This window comes from Hemitrygon akajei, chromosome 18, assembly GCF_048418815.1.
Source record: "Hemitrygon akajei chromosome 18, sHemAka1.3, whole genome shotgun sequence".
NCBI classification, from domain to species: Eukaryota; Metazoa; Chordata; class Chondrichthyes; order Myliobatiformes; family Dasyatidae; genus Hemitrygon; species Hemitrygon akajei.
In genome coordinates, this window is record NC_133141.1 from 64,564,561 (window position 1) to 64,592,229 (window position 27,669).

Sequence of the window (27,669 nt, forward strand, 5' to 3'; positions counted from 1 at the left end):
GCAAATAAAAATAAAGCAGGGACATGTAGAGAGGTGATTTTTTAGAGCAGCCATTGTGTGACTGGACCAGTGTTAGAGTGAGGAGGCTTTGTGTCAGGAGAAAAAAATAGGCAGCCAGTACAGTACCATTGGTGCTGTTCCCCTCAAACATGAGTATATCATTTTGGATACTGTTGACAGAGCAACCTCCTAGGATGAGCCACAGCGACTGGGTCTCTGGCACTGAGTCTGGGGGAGAAGAGGAATGCAGTCATGATAGAGGAGTCTATAGTTAGAAGAATAGACACAAGATGCCGTGAATGTGAAAGAGACACACGGATGGTATGTTCCCTCCCAGGTGCCAGGGTCAGGTGACGACATTCTAAAGGGGGAGGATGAGCAATGACATAGGAATGAAAAGTGAGGGGGTCCTAAAGAAAGAATTTAGTGGGATAGGTTGTAAGCTAAAAAGCAGGACTTCCAGGGTAGCAATCTCTGGATTGCTGCCTGTGCCACGCACCAGTGAGGGCAAGAATAGGATGATTTGGCAGATGAATGTGTGGCTGAGGAACTGGTACAGGGAGCGGATGTTTCAGATTTTTGGATCATTGGGATCTCTTCTCGGGAAGGTATGGCCTGTACAAAAGGGATGGGTTACACCCGAACCTGAGGGGATCCCATATCCTTATGGTTTGCTAAAGCTTTGGGGGAGGGCATAAAGTAATTTGGAGGTGCAGTGGGAAACAAAGTGATAGGGTGGAGGGTAGGATTACAAGCAGAGGCAATGTGTAGTGAGACTGTGAGGAAGGACAGGCAGATGATAGAGAAAAATTGCAGTTAGTCGAATGAGTTGCAGTGAAAAGGCGGAACAGGATCAAAAAAGGTAATGAATACAGGACTGAAGGTGTTATATTTGAATGCACAGTATACGGAATAAGGTAGATGATCCTGTAGCACAGCCAGAAGTTGGCAGGAATGACATTGTGGGCATCACTGAGTCATTGCTGAAACAAGATCATAGTTGGGAGCTTAACATCCAAGGATACACATTGTATTGAAAGGACAGGCAGAAAGGCAGAGGTATTGGGGTGGCTCTGTTGGGAGCAAATGAAATCAAAGCCTTCGAAAAAGGAGACAGAAAATTGGAAGATGCAGAATCCTTGTGGGTGGAGTAAAGAAACTGCAAGGATAAAAAGTCCCTAGTGGGAGTTATATACAGGTCTACAAACAGTAGACAGGATGTGGGAAACAAATTGTAACAAGAGATAGGAAAGGCATGACAAAAGGGAAATGTTACATAGTCAATGGGGATTTCAATATACAGATAGATTGGGAAAATCAGGTTGGTGCTGAATCTCAAGATAGAGAATTTGTAGATGGCTACGAGATGACTTTTTAGAGCAGCTTGTGGCTGAGCCCACTCGGAATGCCTATTCTGGATTGGGTGTTGTGTAATGATCCAGGTTTGATCAGGGAACTTAAGGTAAAGGAGCCCTTAAGCGGCAGTGATCATAATATGACAGAACTCATCCTGCAGTTTGAGAGGGAGATGCTAAAGTCAGATGTATCAGTATTGCAGTGGAGTAAAGAGAATTATAGAGGCATGATAGAGTTGACTGGAAGGGGACACTAGCAGGTATGATAGCTGTGCAGCAATGACTGGAGTTTCTGGGAGCAATTTGAAAGGCACGAGGATAGATACATCCCAAAGAAGAAGTGTTCTAAAGGCAGGATGATGCAGGAAGTCAAAGCCAACATAAAAGAGGTGCCATATATAGAGAACATAACATAGTGGGAAGTTTCAGGATTAGGAAAGTTTTGAAAACCAACAGAAAGCAACTAAAAAAAGCCAATAATATTTAAGAGAATACCAGAAGTTTTTTTTACACATATAAATAGAAAAAGGGAAGCGAGAATTGGATTGCTGGAAAATGACGCTGGAGAAGCATTAATGGGGGACAAGGAAATAGCAGAGAAGCTAAGTAAGTATTTTGCATCAGTCTTCACTGTGCAAGACACTAACAGTATGGTGGAAGTTTGAGAGTATCAGGGGGCAGAAGTGAGTGCATTTGCTATTACTAGGGAGAAGGTGCTTGGAAAACAATGATTTGAAGAAAGACCTGGACCAAATGGGCTATATCCAGAGTTCTGAAAGAGGGAGCTAAAGATATTGTAGAGGCATTAGTAATAATTTATCAAGAATCAATAGATTCTGAGATGGTTCTGGAGGACTGGAAAATTGCAAATATCACTCCACTTTTCAAGAAGAGAGGGAGGCAGAAGAAAGGAAACTATAGACCAGTTAGTCTGAGCTTAGTGGTTGGGAAGATATTGGATTTGATTAAAGGATGTGGTTTCAGGGTACTTGAAGGCACATAACTTGAAGCCACAGTCAACTTTAAGAGAAAAGGTTTCTTTAAGAGAAAATCCTGCTGACAAATCTGTTGGAATTCTTTGAAGAAATAACAAGCAGGATAGACAAAGGAGAATCAGTGGATGTTGTGTACTTGGATTTTCAGAAGGTCATTGACAAAGTGCTATACATGAGTTTGCTTAACAAGTTATGAGCCCATGGTATTACAGGAAAGATTCTAGCATGGATAAAACAGTGGCTGATTGGCAGGAGGCAAAGAGTGGGAATAAAGGGAACCTTTTCTGACTGGCCGCCAGTGACTAGTGCTGTTCCACAGGGGTCTGTGTTGGGACTGATTCTTTTTACATTATATGTCAATGATTGGGATTATGGAATTGATGGCTTTGTTGCAAAATTTGCAGATGATATTAAGATAGGTGGAGGGGCAGATAGTTTTGAGGAAATAGGGAGGCTACAGAAGGACAAACACGAGGAAATCTGCAGATGCTGGAAATTCAAGCAACACACACAAAATGCTGGTGGAACACAGCAGGCCAGGCAGCATCTATACGGAGAAGTGCTGTTGACACACTCAGGTTGGAGGAACAACACCTTATATACTAGTTGGGTAGCCTCCAACCTGATGGCATGACCATTGACTTCTCTAACTTCCGTTAATGCCCCTCCTCCCCTTCTTACCCCATCCCTGATATATTTAGTTATTTTTTTTGTTTTTTTCCCCCTCCTTTTTTTTCTTTCTCTCTCTGCCCATCACTCTGCCAGTTCTCCATCTCCCTCTGGTGCTCCCCTCCCCCTTTCTTTCTCCCAAGGCCTCCCGTCCCATGATCCTTTCCCTTTTCTAGCTCTGTATCCCTTTTGCCAATCACCTTTCTGGCTCTCAACTTCACCCCACCCCCTCCAGTTTTCTCCTATCATTTCACATATTCCCCTCCCCCTCCTATTTTCAAATCTTTTACTATCTTTCCTTTTAGTCCTGACTAACTCGGCCCGAAACGTCGACAGTGCTTCTCCCTGTAGATGCTGCCTGGCCTGCTGTGTTCCACCAGTATTTTGTGTGTGAGGCTACAGAAGGACTTAGACAGATTAGGAGAATGGGCAAAGAAGTGGCAGATGGAAAACAGTGTTGGCAAGTGTTTGATCATGCACTTTGGTGGAAGAAATGAAAGGGTTGACTATGTTCTAAATGGAAAGAAAATACAAAAATCTGAGGTGCAAAGGGACTTGGGAATCCATGTGCAGGATTCTCTAATAGTTAATTTGCAGGTTGAATCTGTGGTGAGGAAGGTAAATGTGATGTTAGCATTCATTTCAAGAGGACTAGAATATAAAAGCAAGGATGTAATGTTGAGATTTTATAAAGCACTAGTGAGGCCTCATTTGGAGTATTGTGAGCAGGTTTGGGCCCCTTGTCTTAGAAAGGATGTGCTGAAACTGGAAACTTTTCAAAGGAAGTTCACGAAAATGATTTCAAGATTAAATGGCTTGTCATATGAAGACAGGAGGTCATTTGATGGTTCTGGGCCTGTATTCAGTGTAATTTAGAAGAATGAAGGATGACCTAATTGAAGCCTATCTAATGGTAAAAGGCCTTGATAGAGTGGATGTGGAGAGGGTGTTTCCTATGCTGGTCTGTCTAAGACCAGAGGACACAACCTCAAAATAGAGGGGCATCCTTTTAGAACGGAGATGAGGAGGAATTCCTTTAGCCAGAGAGTGGTGAGTCTGTGGCATTCTTTGCCACAGGCAGCTGTGAGGCCAAGTCTTCATGTATATTTAAGGCGGAGGTTGATAGATTCTTGATTGGTCAGGGTAGAAGGGCCTCAGGGTAGAACTTTTAAAAGGAAAAATAGCACAGAGAGTCAAGGTAAACTAGAAATTAAATTAGAAGTTAGTGAGGAAGGTAAGGAGGAAGGAAAACATATGAAGGAAAGACAGTTTGGTCCTATATGTAATGATTGTAAGAAACCTGATCACGTAATAGCTAACTGTTTCTGATTGAAGAAGCAGAAGGAAGCAGTCCCAGATGCTTGTGTGCAACATATTGAAACACCTGTAAATCCACAGGGTTGATCAATATAAATGTAGCTTTGTCAGAGTCTGACCAAGTTAAGAGGGGATATGATCATTTTATAACCAAAGGATTTGTATCCTTGAAAGAGGGATCCATTCCAGTCCCAATAAAAATCCTTAGGGATACTGGAGCTTCTCAATCACTAATATTAGACAGTGTGCTAAAGTTTAGTGATGAGTCTGACACTGGTGAGGTAAAATATATATGAGTTGTTGGGAGTGCCCTTATGCCTGTACATTTGCATAGAGTAAGTTTAAGGTCAGGATTAGTTACAGGACTTGTTAAAGTAGGACTACAACCCAGCTTACCCGTGAATGATGTTTCTCTATTGTTAGGGAATGCTGAATGACTTAGCAGATGAACAAGTTTTTCCTGAAGTGCATTTGACAATAAAGTCAGAGGATCCACGGATGGATTCTAACACAGATTCCTCCTGTGTTGTAACTCGAGCTATGGCTAAAAAGCTTGATGTGCAGGATGAGGTTGTTACCCATGACTGTTCAACTCGGGATTTGAATTTTGAGGATGTGTTAGAAACTTTTTTACCTTCATTGTTTGTTCAAGACTCTTGGGGTAAGTCTGACCATGAAGATTTGTCTCTGTCTCGGAAGGAGATGATAGCAGAGCAGAATAGAGACCCTGAGATTATCAAATAAAAGGAAGAAGCTCTTCTGGATAGTGAAATTGGGAAGGTGCCAGTAGGATATTATTTTGAGAAAGGAATATTAATGAGGAAGTGGAGATCACCTACAATTCCTGCAAGTGATGAATGGAAGGTTGTTCACCAGGTAGTAGTTCCTAAAGTTTATTGGAATGAAATTTTAACTTTAGTTCATAGCGTGCCCTTGGGTGGACATCAAAGTGTGAAGAAAACTGTGTACAAGGTTTTTAAACATTTTTACTGGCCTGGTTTGAGAAAAGATGTGGCTGTAGCAATGTGCTACGCACAGCGCTGAAATAACGACACGCAGTCGGTAAGTCGTTTCGAGACTAGTTTATTCAAACTTCGCGGCGCTGGCATTTAATCCCTCTCCGGGCGGAAATGACGTCAGAGGTGCATTACCAAAGTCTCTCTCCGCGCGCTGGCTATTTGTGAGCTGGTTCGCCTGCACAGAAAGTGGGTCGCCACATAACTCCCCCCCCCCCCCCCCGCCAGAACCGGCGATACACCTCCCAATGTCCACAGTCTGGATCAGACTCTGTTTGGGAGGTCTGCCTCTGCGCCGCGGTGCCTGAACCTCGACCGGCTGCGCCAAGTCCACATGGGCTGGTTTGAGTTGGTCCACCGTGAAAACCTCCTCTTTCCTCCCAATGTCCAGAACGTACGTGGACCCGTTGTTGTTGATCACCTTGAACGGCCCCTCGTACGGCTGCTGTAGCGGTGCCCGGTGTCCGCCCCTTCGTACAAACACAAACTTACAGTTCTGCAGGTCTTTGGGTACATGGGTCGGGGTCCGCCTGTGCTGTGAAGTTGGTACAGGGGCCAGGTTGCCGAGCCTTTCACGTGGCCTGTCCAGGACTGCTGCGGGTTCTTCCTCTTGCCCCCTTGGGGCTGGTATGAACTCTCCCGGGATGGCCAGGGGTGCGCCGTACACCAACTCGGCCGACGAGGCGTGCAGATCCTCTTTGGCCGCTGTGCAAATTCCAAGCAGGACCCAGGGAAGCTCGTCCACCCAGTTAGGTTCTCTCAGGTGGGCCATGAGAGCCGACTTCTAGGGACGGTGGAAACGTTCCACTAGTCCGTTCGACTGTGGGTGGTAGGCAGTAGTGTGGTGTAGCTGCGTTCCCAACAGGCTGGCCACAACCGACCACAGGCTGGAGGTGAACTGGGCGCCTCTGTCGGAGGTAATGTGGGCCGGTACCCCGAAACGTGCTACCCAGGTTGCGATCAGTGCTCGGGCGCAGGAATCGGCAGATGTGTCGGTGAGCGGGACCGCCTCTGGCCACCTCGTGAACCAGTCTACCATAGTTAGGAGGTACCACGCTCCTCGGGACACTGGTAGGGGGCCCACGATATCCACATGAATGTGGTCGAACCTCCGGTGGGTGGGTTCAAACTGCTGTGGCGGGGGTTTAGTGTGCCGCTGCACCTTGGCTGTTTGGCACTGTGTGCACGTTCTGGCCCATTCACTGACCTGCTTGCGAAGTCTGTGCCACGCGAACTTGCTGGATACCAGCTGGTCGGTTGTTCTGATAGATGGGTGCGCCAAACCGTGTATGGAGTCGAAAACTCGCCGTCTCCAGGCTGCCGGGACGATGGGGCGAGGTTGGCCGGTAGCCACGTCGCACAGGAGGGTCCTATCACCTGGGCCTACGAGAAAGTCTTGCAGCTGCAAACCCGAGACTGCGGTCCTGTAGCTGGGCATCTCGTCGTCTGCCTGCTGCGCCTCCACCAGTGCTGCATAGTCCACCCCCAGGAACAGGGCCTGGACAGCTGGTCTGGAGAGTGCATCCGCCACGACATTGTCCTTTCCCGAGACATGCTGGATGTCCATCGTGTACTCGGAGATGTAGGACAGATGTCGCTGCTGGCGGGACAACCAGGGATCGGACACCTTCGTGAACGCGAAGGTCAACGGTTTGTGGTCTGTGAATGCGGTGAATGGCCTGCCTTCTAAGAAGTACCTGAAATGCCGGATTGCCAGATACAGTGCCAACAGCTCCTGGTCGAAAGCACTGTACTTGAGTTCGGGTGGCCGTTGGTGCTTGCTGAAGAACGCCAGGGGTTGCCAGCGCCCCTCGATGAGCTGCTCCAGCACCCCACCGACTGCTGTGTCGGATGCATCCATCGTGAGGGCGGTCGGAACGTCCGTTCTGGGGTGCACCAGCATCGCGGCATCTGCCAAAGCTTCCTTGGCTTTAATGAAAGCGGCCGCGGCCTCCTCGTCCCAAGTAATGTCCTTGCCTTTACCCGACATCAGGGTGTTCAAAGGGCGCTGAGGGGAGGAAACGATGGTAGAAGTTCACCATACCAACGAACTCCTGTAGGCCTTTGACCGTGTTGGGCCGGGCAAAGTGGCGGATCGCGTCTACCTTGGCGGGCAGAGGTGTTGCCCCGTCTTTGGTAATCCTGTGGCCCAGGAAGTCGATGGTATTGAGACCGAACTGGCATTTGGCCGGGTTGATCGTGAGGCCGAAATCACTCAGGCGGGAGTAGAGCTGGCGGAGGTGGGACAGATGCTTCTGATGACAACTGCTGGCTATAAGGATGTCGTCCAAGTAGATAAACGCAAAGTCCAGGTCGCGTCCATTAACCACTGAAATGTCTGTGCGGCATTCTTTAGGCCAAACGGCATTCAGAGGAACTCAAACAGGCCGAATGGGGTGATGAGTGCTGTTTTAGGGATGTCTTCAGGGTGCACCGGGATTTGATGGTATCCCCGGACAAGGTCTACTTTGGAAAGATTCTTGTCCCGTGCAGGTTTGCTGCAAAGTCCTGTATGTGCGGCACGGGGTAGCGGTCTGGAGTTGTAGCCTCGTTCAGTCTGTGGTAGTCACCACATGGTCTCCAACCCCCGGCTGCTTTGGGCACCATGTGCAGGGGGGAGGCCCATGGGCTGTCGGACGATCCCCAATTCCTCCATCCTCTTGAACTCCTCCTTTGCCAGGCGGAGCTTTTCTGGGGGGGAACCTTCGTGTGCGGGTGTGGAGGGGTGGTCCCTGGGTCAGGATGTGGTGCTGTACCCCATGTCTGGGCATGGCTGCCGTGAACTGCGGTGCCAGAACCGATGGAAAGTCCGCCAGGATTCTGGTGAATTCGTTGTCCGACAACGTGATGGAATCCAGGTGTGGGGCCGGCAACTTGGATTCACCCAGGGAGAACGTTTGGAAAGTCTCGGCATGTACCAGTCTTTTCCCTTGCAAGTTGACCAGCAGGCTGTGAGCTCGCAAGAAGTCCAGCCCCAGGAGTTGTTGGGCCACGGCGGTCCCACGTGAACCGGCTGGCGCCGAACTGCAACCACACTGTGCAGGTGCCGTAGGTCCGTATCGTGCTGCCGTTTGTGGCCCTCAGGGTGGGTCCTGGCTTCCTGTTGCGGGTGTTGTGCCCCGCTGGGGGCAAGACGCTGATCTCCGCTCCGGTGTCGACCAAGAAGCGACGTCCCGACTGTTTGTCCCAGACGTACAAGAGGCTGTCCTGGTGGCCAGCCACCATAGTCATTAGCGGCAGCTGGCCCTTGTAGGGCGGGCGACAACGGTGGGCTTTTGTGCCCCACCACTGGTGGTAGAAACACCACTGTTCGCTGGCCTCCTCACTCCTGCCTCTGTGTTGTGTGCGCCCCCCTGCCGGGCCTGGTCTGGTCTGCTGTTGGGCGCGTGGCCTGGTAATCTGACCGACAGACGCCATGCTCTCCCTCTTGGCTTTCCACAGCACGTCTGCCCGGGCCACCACCTTCCGGGGGTCGCTGAAATCTGCGTCGGCCAGCAGCAGATGTATGTCCTCGGGCAGTTGCTCTAGGAACGCTTGCTCAAACATGAGGCAGGGCTTGTGTCCGTCAGCCAGGGACAGCATCTCATTCATCAATGCTGACGGCAGTCTGTCTCCCAAACCGTCCAGGTGAAGCAGGTGGGCACCCCACTCACACCGTGAGAGGCCAAAGGTCCCAATGAGCAGCGCTTTGAATGCTTCATATTTGCCTTCTTCCGGGGGCGACTGTGTGAAATCCGCAACCTGGGCGGCTGTCTGCTGGTCAAGGGCGCTCACCACATGATAGTAACACGTGGAATCAGAGGATATCTGCCGAATCTGGAACTGGGCTTCTGCTTGGCTAAACCACACGTGTGGTCGCAGCGTCCAGAAAGTCGGCAGTTTTAGCAAAACTGCGTGAACAGATGAAGAGTCGGTCATCTTTGGTCCAAATCCTGTTTGGACCGTCGGGGTCACCAATGTAGCGATGTGCTACACACAGAGCTGAAATAACGACACGCAGTCGGTAAGTCGTTTCGAGACTAGTTTATTCAAACTTCGCGGTGCTGGCATTTAATACCTAGCGCCCGCCCTCTCCGGGCGGAAATGACATCAGAGGTGCACTACCAAAGTCTCCCCCCGCGTGCTGGCTATTTGTGAGCCGGTTCGCCTGCGCAGAAAGTGGGTCGCCACATGGCGACATTTTGCAGAATGTGTCATACTTGCCAAATTGTGGGTAAACCTAATTAAGTTACTCCGGTGACCCCATTGCAACCTATTCCCGCATTTGGTGAACCATTTTCCAAAATTATTGTAGATTGTGCAGGCCCATTGCAAAAAACTGAAGCTGGCCATCAATATTTGTTGACTATCATGTGCACTGTGTCGAGGTTCCCAGAGGCAATACCACTTAGGAATATAGCAGTTAAAACTGTGATAAAGGCTCTTATAAAATTCTTTACTTATTTTGGGTTGCCTAAGGAAATACAGTCTGATCAAGGTAGTAATTTTATGTCTGGATTGTTTCAGCAGATAGTTTATAAACTGGGAGCTAAACAGTCTGCATGCCATCCAGAATCGCAAGGAGCCTTGGAAAGATTTCATTCTATCCTCAAAACCATGATTAGGACGTATTGTGTAGAAAATGAAAATGATTGGGATGAGGGCATATATTTACTTCTATTTGCAGTATGGGAGTCAGTACAGGATCATTAGGTTTTAGTCCATTTGAACTTGTATTTGGGCATAGAGTTAGAGAACCTTTGGCCCTATTAAAAGAACAGTGGATTAATAAAGAGGTACACACTAATTTGCTGGATTATGTTTTAAAATTTAAGGATAAATTACGTAAAGCTTGTAGCTTGGCCAGGGAAAATTTAAAATCGGCTCAGGAGAAAATGAAAACCTGGTATGATAAAGAAGCTAGAATGAGGTCATTTAAGCCTGGAGATAAGGTGTTGGTTCTTTTTACCGGTGCAAATGAACCCTTTACAAGCTAGATTTCATGGTCCTTATGAAATTATGTCTAAAGTTAATGATGTGGATTATGTAATTAAAATACCAGATCGAAGAAGGCCAATGCAGCTTTGTCATATAAATATGATAAAACCATATTATGAGAAACAGTCTGCTACTGTGACTGTTGTGGTCAATAATAATGAGTCTGATCTCACTAGGAACTTAATGGATGATTCATCTGAAACTCATTCTAAACCCAATATTGTTTCTGCCGGATTACCAAACTCAACAATTCTGGAAAATATTGATGAGAAATTAGCTCATTTACAGCCAGAGCAGAAGCAGCAGATGAAGCAATTAATTTTTGAATATAGGGATTTATTTCCAGACGTTCCTTAAAGAACCACAGTAGCTTCACATGATATAGATGTTGGAGATGCCAAACTCATAAAGCAACATTCATATCGGAAGAACATGGAAAAATGTGAACTTGCTGAGAAAGAAATTAAGTATATGTTAGAGAATAATATTATTAGACCTTCTAATTTGAATTGGAGTTTACCTTGTGTTATGGTGCCTAAGTCAGACGGTAGTATTCGGTTTTTTACTGCCTACAGGAAGGTGAACGCTGTAACAAAAACAGATGCGTATCCAATCCCTAGAGTGGATGATTGTGCGGATAAAGATAGACAAGCAAAGTTCCTTACAAAGATTGATTTGTTAAAACAGTATTGGTGTGTTCCATTGACGGATAGAGGTAGAGAGATTTCTGCACTTGTAACTACATCTGGGTTATATGAATATAATGTTCTTCCTTTTGGGATGAAGAATGCCCCAGGTACTTTCCAGCAGATGATTAATTCTGTGATTCATGGGTTAAAAGATACAGATGCCTATATTGACGATTTAGTTACAGGAAATGATACTTGGGAAGCACATATTACTGTGGTGGAGAAACTATTTGAAAGGCTTTCAAAAGCTAACTTAACTATTAATTCAGCTAAAAGTGAATTTGTTCATGCCACTGTGACTTACCTTAGTTATGTTGTAGGTCCAGGCTTGGTTAAGGAAAATGGTTAAGGAAATAAATCAAGCTCCAATTTAGCAACAAAGGTTTGATGTTACAGGAATATAATATTTTGATAACTCATATTAAAGGCAAAGATAATGTGATTGCTGACTGTCTATCTAGATGTTGAATGTACAATGTAATTTTTTTTTATGAAGTAGTATGTCAACATTTGTAACACTCCTACTGTATATTAATTTGTAAGGTGCCGTATGATAATACTATGTATATTGTGTATGTTGTAGACTTTATACATTTGTATTTTTTATGTAATTAGTTAATTGTTAAAATTTTGCTCATGACAGGCCAAATTTTTTTTTTGGAGGGAGGTGTTACATACCCCGTGGGTATCTTGTGACTGTCTTATGACCATGATGTTATTGAGTATCTGGTGAGCATGATGTAATGGTCTTGTGATGGTGGGGTGATGTAATTTTCTCGCCAGTGTGAGGTCACGTGATGACATGTTCCAACAGGTACAAAACAGGAAAGCCTGCTGTGACGCAGGAGGTTTGTGTTGAGTCGTCGTTCAATTTATCAGTTACTCCGTTATGCTCCATATTTGGTCTCATGATGCAGTTTCGGTTTAAAGTGGAGTTTTACTTTCTACTGTGAGATACAGAATCGTGCAGGCAGTTTCGCTAATCGCTGCCAGTTATGTTTGATGTATCTTTCATTTAATTTTAAAGTCTAAGTATTGGAGAATGAAGATTTTACTGAAGTACGGGAACCGAAGGATTGAGTAAAGTTGGTGTCGTCTGGTGATTTAATACAGGATTGACCTTATTGGATCTTCGTTCAAGAAATAGTGACCTGCATCTGAGATAACCCCTACCTGTAAGAGTAGAAAGGGTTGTGCAGTGTTTATTCGCCAAGAAAAAGGTTAGTTCCTTTAAGCCGTTTTTATTTCCTTCATCATGAATCCTTCGGACAAGCCATATTTCAGTTGGGATCAGCAGTAACATCACGTTGTCGAGGAATTCGTTACTTCAGGAAAGTCTTTCCTAATTGACTGTATAAATCAATTGGACTTCCACAGTTACCACTTTAAGACTGTGTTCCAGAGTTGCCTGTGTTTCAGCAGTTAACTAACGGTTAAGTTAGTTGTTTGTTTACTGTTCATTTTTGTTGAGCAGAGTTTAATAAAATGTTTATTTGTTTATAATAAACCTGACTCAATTCTATATTCATTGTTGCCAGAGATGTACTGTAATACTAGTTTAATTCGTTTGCACATCATGGTGGGACAAAAGGCCTGTCCCTTTACTATTTCCCTTCACATGTCCTGTAAATTCCTTTTGGATATTTTCCCTCATCCCGAGACTAAGGAATAAGTTATGGTTGCTAATTTACAGAACAGCAAATATATGAACCCAGCAGAAATCCTTATCTTCACAGGGAAAATGTATATACTCCACATGGAAAGCAAATGTGGTATTAGCATTCCTTTTAAGAGTACTAAAATATAAAAGCAAGAAAGGCTTTAGCATTGGTCAGAAAAGCATTTAGAAAAGCATTGGTCAGAACACATTTGGAGTATGTGAGTAGTTTGGTTCCCTTATCTGAAAAAAGATGCACTAGCTTTGGAGAGGGTGCAGAGGAGGCTCACGAGAATGATTCCAGGAATGAAAATATTAATGTATGAGGAACCTTTGATGGCTCTGGGCCTAAGCATGCTGTTCTGTAAATTAGCAGGAAGGTTTGCAAATATTGCACAGGAATGTTTAAACTAGAGTTGCAGGGGAATGGGAACCAGTGCCAGAACAGTTAGTGGAGAGGTTGTGGATACAGATGCTGGTAAGACCTCAGACAAAGTCAGGAATCAAAAGGTTGAGCATGATGCGACTAGTGTCCTGAGCTGCATGTATTTCAATGCAAGAAGTATCGTAGGAAAGTGGGATAAGCTCAGGGCAGTGGATCAACACCTGGAATTATGATATTGTACCAATTAGTGAGACTTGGTTGCAGGAGGGGCAGGACTGGCAGCTCAATATTTTGTGGTTCCATAGTTTTAGATGTGACAGAGCCAGAGATATTAAAGGAGGACAGGTGGTGTTACTAGTCAGAGAAAATGTCACTGCAGTGCACCAGCAGAACAGACTGGAGACAACGTTAAGGGGGCTTATTACAGACCACCTAACAGTCTGCAGGATTTAGAAGAACAAATTTATAGAGAGATTGCAGACTGTTGCAAGAAACATAAGGTTGTTACAGTAAGTGATTTTAACTTTCCACATATTGAGATGGAATACCATACTATAACAGGACTAGATGAGCTAGAGTTTGCCAAATGTGTTTGGGAAAGATGGTGGGGGGGTGGGGTAGAGGACAGCTATGAAGCCTATCATGGCTTGCAGAGAGATCTGCATCAGCTGAAAAAACGGGCTGAAAAGTGGCAGATGGAATTTAATGCAGACAAGAGCGAGTTTTTGCCCTCGGCAGGACCAGGACCAACCAGGGTAGGTCTTACACAGTGAACTGTGTACATGGGCACTGAGGACTGTGGTAGAAGAAAGGGATCTGGGAGTACAGGTTGATAACTTGTTGAAAGTGGTGTCATAAGTAGATAGGGTTGTAAAGAAAGCTTTCAGCACCTTGGTCTGCATAAATCAATGTATTGAATGCAGGAAATGGAATGTTACGTTGAAATTGTATAAGACATTGGTGAGGCCTAATTTGAACTATTGTGTGCAGTTTTGGTCACCTACCTATAGGTAAGATGTAAACAAGTTTGAAAAAGTACAGAGAAAATTTACAAGTATGTTGTTGGGTCCGGAGGACCTGTTATAAGGAAAGACTGAATAGGTTAGGACTGTATTCCTTAGAATGTAGAAGATTGAAAGGAGATTTAATAGAGGTATACAAAATTATGAGGAGTATAAATAGGGTAAATGTAAGCAGGTTTTTTTCACTGAGGTTGGATGGGACTAAAACTAGAGGTCATGGGTGAAGAGTGTAAGGTGAAAAGTTTAAGGGGAACATGAGAGGAAATGTCTTTACTCAGAGGGTGGTGAGAGTGTGGAATGAGCTGCCAGCACAAGTGATGCGTGTGAGCTTGATTTCAACATTTAAGAGAGGTTTGGATAGGTACATGGAGGGGTGTGGAGGGATTTGGTCCTGGTGCAGGTCAATGGGAGTAGGCAGTTTAAATGGTTCAGCATGTACTGTATGGGCCAAAAAGCCTGTTTCAGTGCTGTGCTGTACTTCTCTATAACTCGCTGGAGTTTAGAAGGAAAACAATTAGAAGTGCTACACATCACAGATGGGAACCGGAGAATGGAAGTTTTCTATTTTCATAATGAGACTTCAATGTGCAAAATTTCCACCATTAGTATGTGCACACTGCACCAGGTACTGCACCATTTTCTGGAGTGTGAGACTTCTGCTTATTGTGTGGTCGGGGGAAGTCATTTCTCAATCTCTCAATAGATATCCTCAAGCACGAGCAGAGCATAAAAGCCATCTCAGTTTGACTGAGCTTTCATTCTCTGGCCACCCAGCAGGACTTACAAAAAAGTGATGTGAGGTATGGATTCTGGCAGTGATATTTTTGAATTATCTACTGAATTCCAGAAATTATGGGGATTCCATTTACTGGTATGTAGATCGGCATAGCCAAAGAAGAGACAGAGACTTTCCCTGGGGCAGAAATGGGTAATACTCATTGAAACCTATCGAATATTTGAAAGCCTAGATAGAGTGGATGTGGAGAGAATGTTTCCAAAATTGAGGGAGTCTAGGACCAGAGGGCACAGCCTCAGAATAGAGGGTAGTTCCTTTAGAAGAAAGATGAGGAGGAATTTCTTCAGCTAGAGGGTGGTGAATCTGTGGAATTCACTGCCACAGACAACTGTGCAGGCCAAGCCATTAAGTATATTTCAAACAGAGGTTGATAGGTTCTTGATTAGTAAGAGTATCAAAGATTACGGTGAGAAGACAGAAGAATGGGTTTGAGAGGGATGATAAATCAGCCATAATGAAATGGTGGAGCAGACTCAGTGAGCTGAATGGCCTAATTCTGCTCCTATATCTGATGGTCTTGTTATACAAAGGGGCATAATTTTAAGGTGATTGGAGGAAAACATAGCAGGAAATGTCAGAGGTAAGTTTTTTTTGCACAGAGAGTGCTAAGTGTGTGGAATGCACTGCCAGGGGTGGTGGTAGAGATAGACGTATAGATACATCAGGGGCGTTTAAGAGATTCTTACACAGGCACATGGATGAAAGAAAAATGGAGGGCTATGTTTAAGGGAAGAATTAGATTGATCTTAGAGTTTGTCAAAAGGTTGTCACAACGTTGTGGGCCAAATGGCCTGTACTGTGCTGTCACGTTCTATATTGAATTTGATCATGGGATGTCAATGCTGCTGGCTGAATCAGTAATGGATGCCCATGAGTGGAGTTAAAAATCATTCACACAGTTTCACACCAGGTAAAGATGGCAGATTTCCTTCAATAGCAACACTAGTCAAATCTAGTGGACTTTATTGTCATATGCAGAAGGACTGTATGGTACAGGTCCACTGAAAAACATGCTTGTATTGCATTACAGATATATTCTGACTATCAGAATTAGAAACAGGTTTATTATCACTGACATACTGTATGTCGTGAAATTTGTTCTTTTGCTGCAGCAGTGCAGTGTAATGCATTGAAATATTTCCTATGTTACAATAAAAAATATTTTTTAAAAATCAAGTAGAGCAAAAAGAAAGCTGATATTGAGGTAGTGTTCATGGGTTCATGGAACCTTCAGAATTCGGATGGCAGAGCGAAAGAAGCAGCTCCTAAAGCATTGATTGTGTGTCTTCAGATTCCTGTTTCTCCTCTGTGATGGTAGTAATGAGGATATGATAGGAATAACCAGCGAATGTAATGTGTTTTTTATGACAATCTAGTGGCTTCATATTCACCTAGCCTGAGGCTAGCCTATTCTTTCAGAATTATTTAATCATTTGAATTTAGTTCTACAGCTGCCATAATGGAACTTGATCATCCTGTAGCTCGTTTGCTATGTTCCCATGTGATAAATAGGGTGACAGAGATCGGTGGACCCCAGAGAGAAAGAAGTGTATTTATTTATCATCTTTCATGATCTCCTGTTATCCAAACTCACTACAGAAATAATGAGATCATTCACTGATGCACCAATGATGAAGAACTCAGTCCTGATGAAGGGTCTCAGCCTGAAATGTCGACTCTTTATTCCTTTCCATAGATGCTGTCTGAACTGCTGAGTTCCTCCAGCATTTTGTGTGTGTTACTCTGGATTTCCAGCATCTGCAGATTCTCTTGTGTTTATGATTTACCAATGAAGTAGATTATAAGGGTGTTCACCGCTGTGTGTAGGACAGCACACTAAACTCCTACAAACAGACATTTGATAACAGTCATTGAGTCATAGAGCACTACAGCACAGAAACATGCCCTTTGGCCCAACTAATCTGTATGGACTGTTTTTCTGCTTGGTCCCATCAACCTGCACCTGGACCATAGCCCTCCCATGATCCACCCAGCGATGTATCTGTCCAAACTTTTCTTAAATGTTGCAATCAGACCCACATCCATTTCCTCCACTGGCAGCTCATTCCACACTCTCACCACCCTCTGAGTGAAGAAGTTCCCCCTTAGGTTCTCTTTACATATTTCACCTTTCACCCATAGCCTGTGACCTCTAGCTCTAATCTCACCCAACCTCAGTGGGGGAAAAAAGCCTGCTTGCATTTACCCTATCTATACCCCTCAATTTTATATATCACTATGAAATCTCCCCTCATTCTCCTACACTCCAGGGAATAAAGTCCTCACCTATTCATAATCTTTCCCTTAGGGTAGGAGGTGCGATGCTGCAGACATTCTGCACTGTTGGAGATCTTCTTTTGGGTGGCAGGCCTCATCTCTTTTGGGTGAGTGCTAATGATCCAAAGGCAAATAGCTTGCTGTGTTTGCTGCATGACAGCAATAGCTTCTCCAAAGCACTTGCTATTTGTGAGTATTTCATCCAACCTACAAGATGTTATAGAAATCCTTTCTCTTTGATAATGGATCTAATGGGAACAGAAGGTTATCAAAAAGCTTCAGATGATCAATGGTTTTACCTGGGGAGAAAGGGTGTTTCCATATCAAGCTGTACAGATGGCATTAATATTGAAGGTTAACATTGCTCTTTAATCTGTTCTCTAGGTTCCAATAACTGTGACTCAGATAAATTCAGCACAGCACCCTGTCAAAGTAGGCTTGTCTGATGCCTTCATGATAGACCATGTGGCACCACATGCTCCTGGTAAGTAGACCTCCCAGCAAATCCAAAGATAGATAAAAGAGAGAGGACAACAGAGCAATATGATTTTCCCTCATGCTCTAAATACTGGACAAGTTTTATCACTACCCCAGCACTCTGATCCTTCCCACTGTATCAGCAAGTTGCACTAATTAGAAGAGTGTAGCATAGGAGAATGAAGGAAGACTTGATAGATTTGTGGAGTGTGGCAGAACAGAGGGATCAAGGAATACAGACCCATTAATCTTTGAAAATGGTGACACAGGGAGATAGTGTTGTAACATTGGCAAAGTATAGAGCACAGGAGTACAGTTGGTATGTTGCAGTTGTATAAGGTGTTGGTGAGGCTTAATCTGGGTTATCTGTGCAGTTCTGGTCACCTACCTACAGGTAAGAATCAATAATAATGAAACTATATAGTAAGGATGTTGCTGGGACTTGATGACCTGAATTAAAGCGAAAGGTCGAGTAGGCTAGCACTTTATTGAATAGGTGTAGGAGAATGAAGAATGATTTGATAGAGGTATACAAAATTATGCTGGATATCATTAGGGTAAATGCAAGTGGGCTTTCTCCACTGAAGTTGGATGAGACTAGAACTGGAAGTCATAGGTTAATGGTGAAAGGTGAAATATTTAAGGGGAACCCTAGAGGGATCTTCTTCATTCAGAGGGTAGTGAGAGTGAGCAACAAGCTGCTAGCTGAAATGGTGAATGTGGATTTAATTGCAACATTTAAGAGAAGTTTAGATAAGTACATGGAATGGATGAGAATGGAGCACTATATTCCAGGTGCGGGTTGATGGGACTAGACAGAATAACGGTTTGACATGAACGAGGTGGACTGAAGGACCTGTTTCTGTGCTGTATGACTAAACTATGACTCTAATTGCACCGAAGATGCAGAAGGGGAGTTTTGAGTCAGTATTTTATACTTTATGAGCAGGGAGGGTAAAAAGCAACATTTGTTTGTAAGGTGCCTTTAACACGGAAGGTTGTTCCATTGTTCCAATTTCAGATAACCAGTCCTCACATTTTGTGCTAGAACAGATAACATGGTGTCAGTGCTATCCATGGATCTGCATTCAAATGGCTTTTTAGAACAGCTTGTTGTTGAGCCCATTGGGGGAATCGGCTGTGCTGGATTGGGTGTTGTGCAATGATCCAGAGGTGATAAGAGAGCTTAAGGTTAAGGAACCCTTAGGGAACAGTAATCACAATATGATCGAAACAACACACACAAAATGCTGGTGGAACACAGCAGGCTAGACAGCATCTATAAGGAGAAGTACTGTCAATGTTTTGGGCCGAGACCCTTCGTCAGATGCTGCCTGGCCTGCTGAGTTCTACCAGCATTTTGTGTGTGTTGTTTGAATTTCCAGCATCTGCAGATTTCCTCGTATTTGCACAATATGATCGAGTTCACTTTGAAATTTGAGAAGGAGAAACTAAATTCCAATGTATCGATATTTGAGTGGAATAAAGGAAATTATAATGGCATGAGAGGGGAACAGGCCAAGGTTGACTGGAAAGGGACTCTAGCAGGAAGGACAGCAGAGCAGCAATGGCTGGAGTTTCTGCAAAAAAATGAGGGAAGTGCAAAAAGATATATTTCAAATAAGAATAAATTTTCATATAGTAGATGGACACTACCGTGGCTGACAGGTGAAGTCAGAGCCGAAGTAAAAGCAAAAGAGAGAGCATACAAGGAAGCCAAAGTTAGTGGGAAGTTAGAGGATTGGGAAGCTTTTAAAAGCTTGCAGAAGGAAACTAAGAAGGTCATTAGGAAGGAAGAGATGAATTATGAAAAGAAGCTGGTGACAAACATCAAAGAAGATACTAAAATCTTTTTTAAGTATATAAAGGGTAAAAGAGAGTTCAGGGTAGAGATAGGACCAATAGAAAATGACGCTGGAGATATTGTAATCAGAGATGCAGAGATGGCAGAGAAACTGAATGCGTATTTTGCATCAGTCTTCACGGTGCAGTATGCCAGATATTCAAGAGTGTCAGGGAAGTGAAGGAGGTGCAGTGAAAATTATAAGTGAGAAGGTGCTCAGGAAGCTTAATGGTCTGAGGGTAGATAAGTCTCCTGGACCTGATGGAATGCACCCTTGTGTTCTGAAGGAAGTCGCTGGAGAGATTGAGGAGGCATTAACAATGATCTTTCAAGAATCGATAGATTCTGGCATTGTACCGGATGACTGGAAAATTGCAAATGTTACCCGCTATTTAAGAAGGGTGGGAGGCAGCAGAAAGGAAATTATAGACCTGTTAGCCTGACATCAGTGGTTGGGAAGTTGTTGGAATTGATTGCTAGGGATGGGATTATGGAGTACCTGGAGGCACATGACAAGATAGGCCAAAGGTTTCCTGAAAGGAAGATCCTGCCTAACTAACCCACTGCAATGTTTTGAGGAAATTACAAGCAGGGTAGAGAAAGGAGATGTAGTAGATGTGGTGTACTTGGATTTTCAGAAGGCCTTTGACAAGGTGCTGCACATGAGGCTATTTAGCAAGATAAGAGCCCATGGAATTACAGGGAAGTTACTAGCATTGGTGGAGCATTGGCTGATCGGTAGAAAACAGAGAATGGGAATAAAGGGATCCTGTTCTGGCTGGCTGCTGGTTAGCAGTGAGGTTCCATGGGGCTCAATGTTGGGACCGCTGCTTTTTACGATGTATGCCAATGATTTGGACTATGGAATTAATGGATTTGTGGCTAAATTTGCTGATGATACAAAGATAGGTGGAGGAGCAGGTAGTGTTGAGCAAACAGAGAGCCTGCAGAGAGATAGTTTAAGGGAATGGGCAAAGAAGTGGCAAATGAAATACAGTGTTGGAACGTGTATGGTCATGCACTTTGGTTGAATAAATAAACAGAAAGACTATTATTTAGATGTGGAGAGTATTCAAAATGCAGAGATGCAAAGGGACTTGAGAGTCCTTGTGCAGGATACCCTCAAGGTTAACCTCCAGGTTGAGTCAGTGGTGAAGAAGGCAAATGCAATGTTGGCATTCATTTCTAGAGGCATAGAATATAAGAACAGGGATGTGATGTTGAGGCTCTATAAGGCACTCATGAGACCACACGGAGTATTGTGTGCAGTTTTGGGCTTCTTATTTTAGAAAGGGTCTGCTGACATTGGAGAGGGTTCAGAGAAGATTCACGAGAATGATTCCAGGAATGAAAGGGTTACTGTATGAGGAACGTCTGGCAGCTCTTGGGCTGTATTCCTTGGAGTTCAGGAGAACGAGGGGGAATCTCATAGAAACATTCTGAATGTTAAAAGACCTGAACAGATTAGATTTGGCAAAGTTATCTCCCATGGTAGGGGAGTCTAGGAGAAGAGGGCAAGACTTCAGGATTGAAGGACGTCCATTTAGAACAGAGATGCAGAGAAATTACTTTAGTCAGAGGGTGGTAAATCTGTGGAATTTGTTGCCACGAGTGGCTGTAGAGACCAAGTCATTGGGTACATTTAAGGCAGAGATAGGTAGGTTCTTGTTTAGCCAGGGCATCAAAGGGTATGGGGAGAAGGTAGGGGGGTGGGGATGACTTGAAGAATTGGATCAACCCATGATTGAATGGCTGAGCAGACTCAATGGTCCGAATGGCCTACCTCTGTTCCTATATCTTATGGTCTGATGTGCAGATAAATTATAAGATATCTTTGTTTCCTGATGACGTGACTATTACCTTTTACATGTTGCCTTTATTTGTACGTCTCAACAAAGGACCAACAAATGTCAATTGTGGAAGATGCAACACTGGTCCCTTTCACTTCTTCCTTTCCCACCATTGAGGGACCCAAAAGTGGACACTTGCACTTTTGCCCACATATTTCCCATATCCCTCTAAACTAGGGGTTCCCAACCTTTTTTATGCCTTGGTTAACCCTACCATTAACCAAGGGGGACCAAGTTGGGTTGGGAACACCTCTAAATTTTTCCTATCCATGTCTTTCAAATGTTAGTAACAAAATATATCAATCCTGATGAAGGATTTCAGCTCTAAATGGTGACTGTTTATTCCTTTCCATAGATGTTGCCTGATTTGCTGAGTTCCTCCAGAGTTTTATATGTGTTATTCTGGATTTCCAGCATCTGCAGAATATCTTATGTTTAAAATATTCCAAATGCGGTCTCATCAACATCTTGTACATCTGCAAAATAGCATCCATATTCCTTGCCCTGATTGATAAAATCCAAAGGCCAAAAGCCTTCTCTTCACATCTCACCTCCCCCAAACTGCCTTCAACGTTATTTTCAGGGAACAATACACTTGTACCCCTCGGTCCCTCTTTTCTACAGCACTCGACAGGGCCTTATCATTCACTGTGAAAGTCCTACCCTCATTTGTCTTCCCAAAATGCAACACCTCACACTTTTCCCAAATCAGCTCCATTTGCCATTCCTTGGCCCAATTAACCAGCTGATCAAGATCCCTTTATAAATCCTGAGAAGCCTCTATAAATTCTGGAATAGCATCATGGGACTGCAAAATTGTTGTGGCACAGGAGGGGTCCATTCAGCCAATCAAATTTATGACAGCTCCTGGTTGAGACATCACATCCAACTGTTTCACCTCTCTTTTCTGACAGCCCTGTAAATTATTGTCTGAAGTGTAGTTCCAGTTCTCTTGGAGAGGCACTGATCAGTTCATCACATCAGCAGAACTCGCTGAGTTAAAAGGTTATTATCTAGTATCTTTTCCACAATATCTTTTATTTGTGCCTTTGGTCCTTCAGTTGATGGTTATAGGTGATGGAAGATAAATTCTCTATGCTTACCCTACCTCACTAGTCATGAGCATCAGGAGCACAGAATCATTATGGTTAAGTTACTGGAATCAATTCAAAGGGCTGGATTGAAGATCTGGCAATGAAATCTCACTATGTCTGAAGGGTAGATTCACATTCAGTTAAATTATAATCAATACCTTATAGCAATCGATATTTTCTGTCCGTGAAGGAGATGCTCTATACTCTGAGCAGTGAAGTGGTGGCTGGCATCAGTAGAGTTCACTGAGAGAATATGCTGCAAATAACCAGGTCGTGGTAGAACCTCACCAAGCAGTCCGGAAGACATCAAGGTAGTGGGTGGCACCTTATGTTCCACCTCTTGTCCTTTCGCTCCAACCACTACAAAAAGCCATGGCATCAACAATGGGAGAAAGTTAGGAGCTGCACAGACACAGAAAGTGGGTGGGTGTTACCACAGAACTGACGTGATGGGGCGGAGGGGACCGACTGTGATCCCACCAGATATTCTGGGTCAACAGTCTACCACTATACCTTCGCTGGACTAGCTGATCACAGGACCTTGAACTCCAGGCATGCTGACTGACCTGCCCTCTTGCCTCCTGCTTGAATGGACTTCTGATCCTGAGACCCAGTGACCTGGGACAGCTCAACATCCACCGATATCCTTTGTCAACCATCTATATTGCTGGCCTTTGAGTGCAAAGCAGAGGCCTAGACTCTTGTTGTCCTTTGTCACAAGTCCACATCACTGCCAACATTGCTATTGCTGACTGACTCCATCTCATAAAAATCCCCTTGCAGAAAACCTGCAGTACAAAACAGAGCTGTTCTATTACGTTAATCTGCTTTCCTTGGCAGAAGTTCAACTATGATCTGGTTATTTGGAGAATCTTCTCTCAGATAGTCATGAGGGTAGCATCAATTGCCCTCAGATACAGCCAACAGAAATTTCTTCATCCCATGGCACAGAGGATTTCCCTTTTGTCTGACTGAAATACTTGTGATGCATTAAAATTGGACTGAAATTGATGTCAATCCTTGCAATTTGAAACTACAGCTTCAGGGCTAAACCATCTGAGCTGGATGACAAATTATATCCAATCCTCAACTCTTTCAAAGAGAAATCACTGGCTTTATGATTTTAACATGTTATTCTGAACTCACCACCTTTTAGAACCTTTAGTCCATAAGACCATAAGCCATAGGAGGAAAATTAGGCCATTTGGTCCATCAAATTCTCCACCATTCTATCATGACTGATTTATTATCCCTCTCAAGCCCATTCTCCTGCCTTCTTACTGTAACTTTTGATTCCCTGACTAATCAAGAACCTATCAAGGTCTGCTTTAAATGTACCCAATGACTTGGCTCCACAGCCATCTGGGGCAATGAACTACACAGATTCACCACCCTCTGGTAAACACTCCATCGCACTTGAACTCCTCAACTGCATTGTCACTTGGACTTCTAAGTGGCCAATTTTATGCAAATGTCCTTCATGGTTTAGATCAAGTATAAATTGTAAATTAGTTTATTATTCTCACATGTACCATTGTATGCTGAGAACCTTCTCTTGGATACAGATCAATTCATTGCAATAGTGTGTTGAGATAGTACAAGAGAAAACAACAACAGTGCAGAATAAAGTCTTAGTTGCAGAAAAAGTGCAATGCAGGTAGACAAAAGCTGCAATATTGTAGTGAAGTGTATTGTGAGGTCAACAGTCCATCTTATTGTACTAGGGAACCATTCAATATCTTATAACAGCAAGCCTTGCTTGAGCCACGTGGTGCATGCTTTCAGGCTGTTGTATCTTCTGCCAAATGGGAAGGAGAGAAGAGAGAATTGCAGAGTGGATAGGATCTTTGATTATGTTGGCTGTTTTACTGAGGCAATGAGAAGTGTAGATGGAGTCCAGAGAGGGAAGGCTGTGCTAAGCTGTGAATATAACCTGCTACAGTTTCCTGAGGTCTCGGGCAAAGAGGTTGCCGTACCAAGCACTAATGCATTCAGATATGAAGTTTCATATGTTGCATCAATAAACATTGAAGGGAGTCAAAAGGTGGATACAGCTCAGTCCATCACAAGTAAAGTTCTCCCCACAATTGTGCACACTTACAAAGAGTGTGCCCACCATTGAACACATCAATAAAGAGTGTGCCCACCATTGAACACATCAATAAAGAGTGTCGCCACCATTGAACACATCTATAAAGTGTCCCTACTATTGAACACATCTATAAAGAGTGTCCCCACTATTGAACACACCTATAAAGAGTGTCCCCGGCATTGAACAGATCTATAAAGAGTGTCCCAACCACTGAACACATCTATAATAGATTTTTGGATCATTGGGATATCTTCTGGGGAAGGTGGGACCTGTTCAGATTGGATGGGTTGCACCTGAACTTGAGGGGGAGCAATATCCTTGCAGGTAGGTTTGCTAGCATGGTTCAGGAGGGTTTAAACTAATTTGCAAGGGGGATGGACCCGGAGCGATAGAGCAGTGAAAGAAGTGCATGGAGTAAAGCCAGATCTGACATATAGAGAGGCTTTGAGCAAAGAGAAGCAGAAAAAAGGGTGTAAAGGTAGTAAGGTAGAAGGGCTAAAGTGTGTGTACTTCAATGCAAGAAGCATCAGGAACAAAGGTGATGAACTGAGAGCTTAGATACATACATGGAATTATGATGTAGTGGCCATTACAGAGACTTGGCTGGCACCAGGGCAGGAATGGATTCTCAATATTCCTGGATTTTAGTTCTTTAAAAGGGATAGACGGGGGGAAAAGGGGAGGAGGGGTGGCATTACTGGTCAGGGATACTATTACAGCTACAGAAAGGGTGGGTAATGTAGCAGGATCCTCTTTTGAGTCAGTATGGGTGGAAGTCAGGAACAGGAAGGGAGCAGTTACTCTACTGGGGGTATTCTATAGGCCCCCTGGTAGCAGCAGAGATACCAAGGAGCAGATTGGGAGGCAGATTTTGGAAAGGTGCAAAAATAACAGGGTTGTTATCATGGGTGACTTTAACTTCCCTAATATTGATTGGCACTTGATTAGTTCCAATGGATTAGACGGAGCAGAGTTTGTTAAGTGTGTCCAGGATGGATTCCTGTCACAGTATGTTGACAGGCCGACTAGGGGGAATGCCATACTAGATCTAGTATTAGGTAACAAACTGGGTCAGGTCACAGATCTCTCAGTGGGTGAGCATCTGGGGGACAGTGATCACCGCGCCCTGGCCTTTATCATTATCATGGAAAAGGATAGAATCAGAGAGGACAGGAAAATATTTAATTGGGGAAGGGCAAGTTATGAGGCTATAAGACTAGAACTTGCGGGTGTGAATTGGGATGATGTTTTTGCAGGGAAATGTACTATGGACATGTGGTCGTTGTTTAAGGATCTCTTGCAGGATGTTAGGGAAAATTTGTCCCGGTGAGGAAGATAAAGAATGGTAGGGTGAAGGAACCATGGGTGACAAGTGAGGTGGAAAATCTAGTCAGGTGGAAGAAGGCAGCATACATGAGGTTTAGGAAGCAAGGACCAGATGGGTCTATTGAGGAATATAGGGTAGCAAGGAAGGAGCTTAAGAAGGGGCTGAGAAGAGCAAGAAGGGGGCATGAGGAGGCCTTGGCAAGTAGGGTAAGGGAAAACCCTAAGGCATTCTTCAATTATGTGAAGAACAAAAGGTTGACAGGAGTGAAGGTAGGACTGATTAGAGATAAAAGTGGGAAGATGTGCCTGGAAGCTGTGGAAGTGAGCGAGGTCCTCAATGAATACTTCTCTTCAGTATTCACCAATGAGAGGAAACTTGATGATGGTGAGGACAATATGAGTGAGGTTGATGTTCTGGAGCATGTTGATATTAAGGGAGAGGAGGTGTTGGAGTTGTTAAAATACATTAGGACGGATAAGTCCCCGGGGCCTGACGGAATATTCCCCAGGCTGCTCCACAAGGCGAGGGAAGAGATTGCTGAGCCTCTGGCTAGGATCTTTATGTCCTCGTTGTCCATGGGAATGGCACCAGAGGACTGGAGGGAGGTGAATGTTGTCCCCTGGTTCAAAAAAGGTAGTAGGGATAGTCCAGGTAATTATAGACCAGTGAGCCGTATGTCTGTGGTGGGAAAGCTGTTGGAAAAGATTCTTAGAGATAGGATCTGTGGGCATTTAGAGAATCATGGGCTGATCAGGGACAGTCAGCATGGCTTTGTGAAGGGCAGATCGTGTCTAATAAGCCTGATAGAGTTCTTTGAGGAGGTGACCAGGCATATAGATGAGGGTAGTGCAGTGGATGTGAATTACATGGATTTTAGTAAGGCATTTGACAAGGTTCCTCACGGTAGGCTTATTCAGAAAGTCAGAAAGCATGGGATCCAGGGAAGTTTGGCCAGGTGGATTCAGAATTGGCTTGCCTGCAGAAGGCAGAGGGTCATGGTGGAGGGAGTACATTCAGATTGGAGGGTTGTGACTAGTGGTGTCTCACAAGGATCTGTTCTGGGACCTCTATTTTTCATGATTTTTATTAACGACCTGGATGTGGGGATAGAAGGGTGGGTTGGCAAGTTTGCAGACAACACAAAGGTTGGTGGTGTTGTAGATAGTGTAGAGGATTGTCGAAGATTGCAGAGAGACATTGATAGGATGCAGAAGTGGGCTGAGAAGTGGCAGATGGAGTTCAACCCAGAGAAGTGTGAGGTGGTACACTTTGGAAGGACAAACTCCAAGGCAGAGTACAAAGTAAATGGCAGGATACTTGGTAGTGTGGAGGAGCAGAGGGATCTGGGGGTACATGTCCACAGATCCTTGAAAGTTGCCTCACAGGTAGATAGGGTAGTTAAGAAAGCTTATGGGGTGTTAGATTTCATAAGTCGAGGGATAGAGTTTAAGAGTTGCGGGGTAATGATGCAGCTCTATGAAACTCTGGTTAGGCCACACTTGGAGTACTGTATCCAGTTCTGGTCGCCTCACTATAGGAAGGATGTGGAAGCATTGGAAAGGGTACAGAGGAGATTTACCAGGATGCTGTCTGGTTTAGAAAGTATGGATTATGATCAGAGATTAAGGGAGCTAGGGCTTTACTCTTTGGAGAGAAGGAGGATGAGAGGAGACATGATAGAGGTGTACAAGATATTAAGAAGAATAGATAGAGTGGATAGCCAGCGCCTCTTCCCCAGGGCACCACTGCTCAGTACAAGAGGACATGGCTTTAAGGTAAGGGGAGGGAAGTTCAAGGGGGATATTAAAGGAAGGTTTTTCACTCAGAGACT

At 44.2% G+C, this 27,669-nt stretch overlaps 1 protein-coding gene across 1 annotated transcript in view; it reads left to right on the forward strand.

Annotated features, from left to right (window-relative positions):
• Positions 1 to 27,669, forward strand: part of LOC140741490 (plexin domain-containing protein 1-like) — an 810,319-nt gene that overhangs the window by 574,392 nt on the left and 208,258 nt on the right. The window contains exon 7 of the mRNA XM_073071746.1: positions 17,540 to 17,639. Coding sequence (XP_072927847.1) covers positions 17,540 to 17,639 — 100 coding nt within the window. The remainder of the gene's footprint in view (positions 1 to 17,539; positions 17,640 to 27,669) is intronic.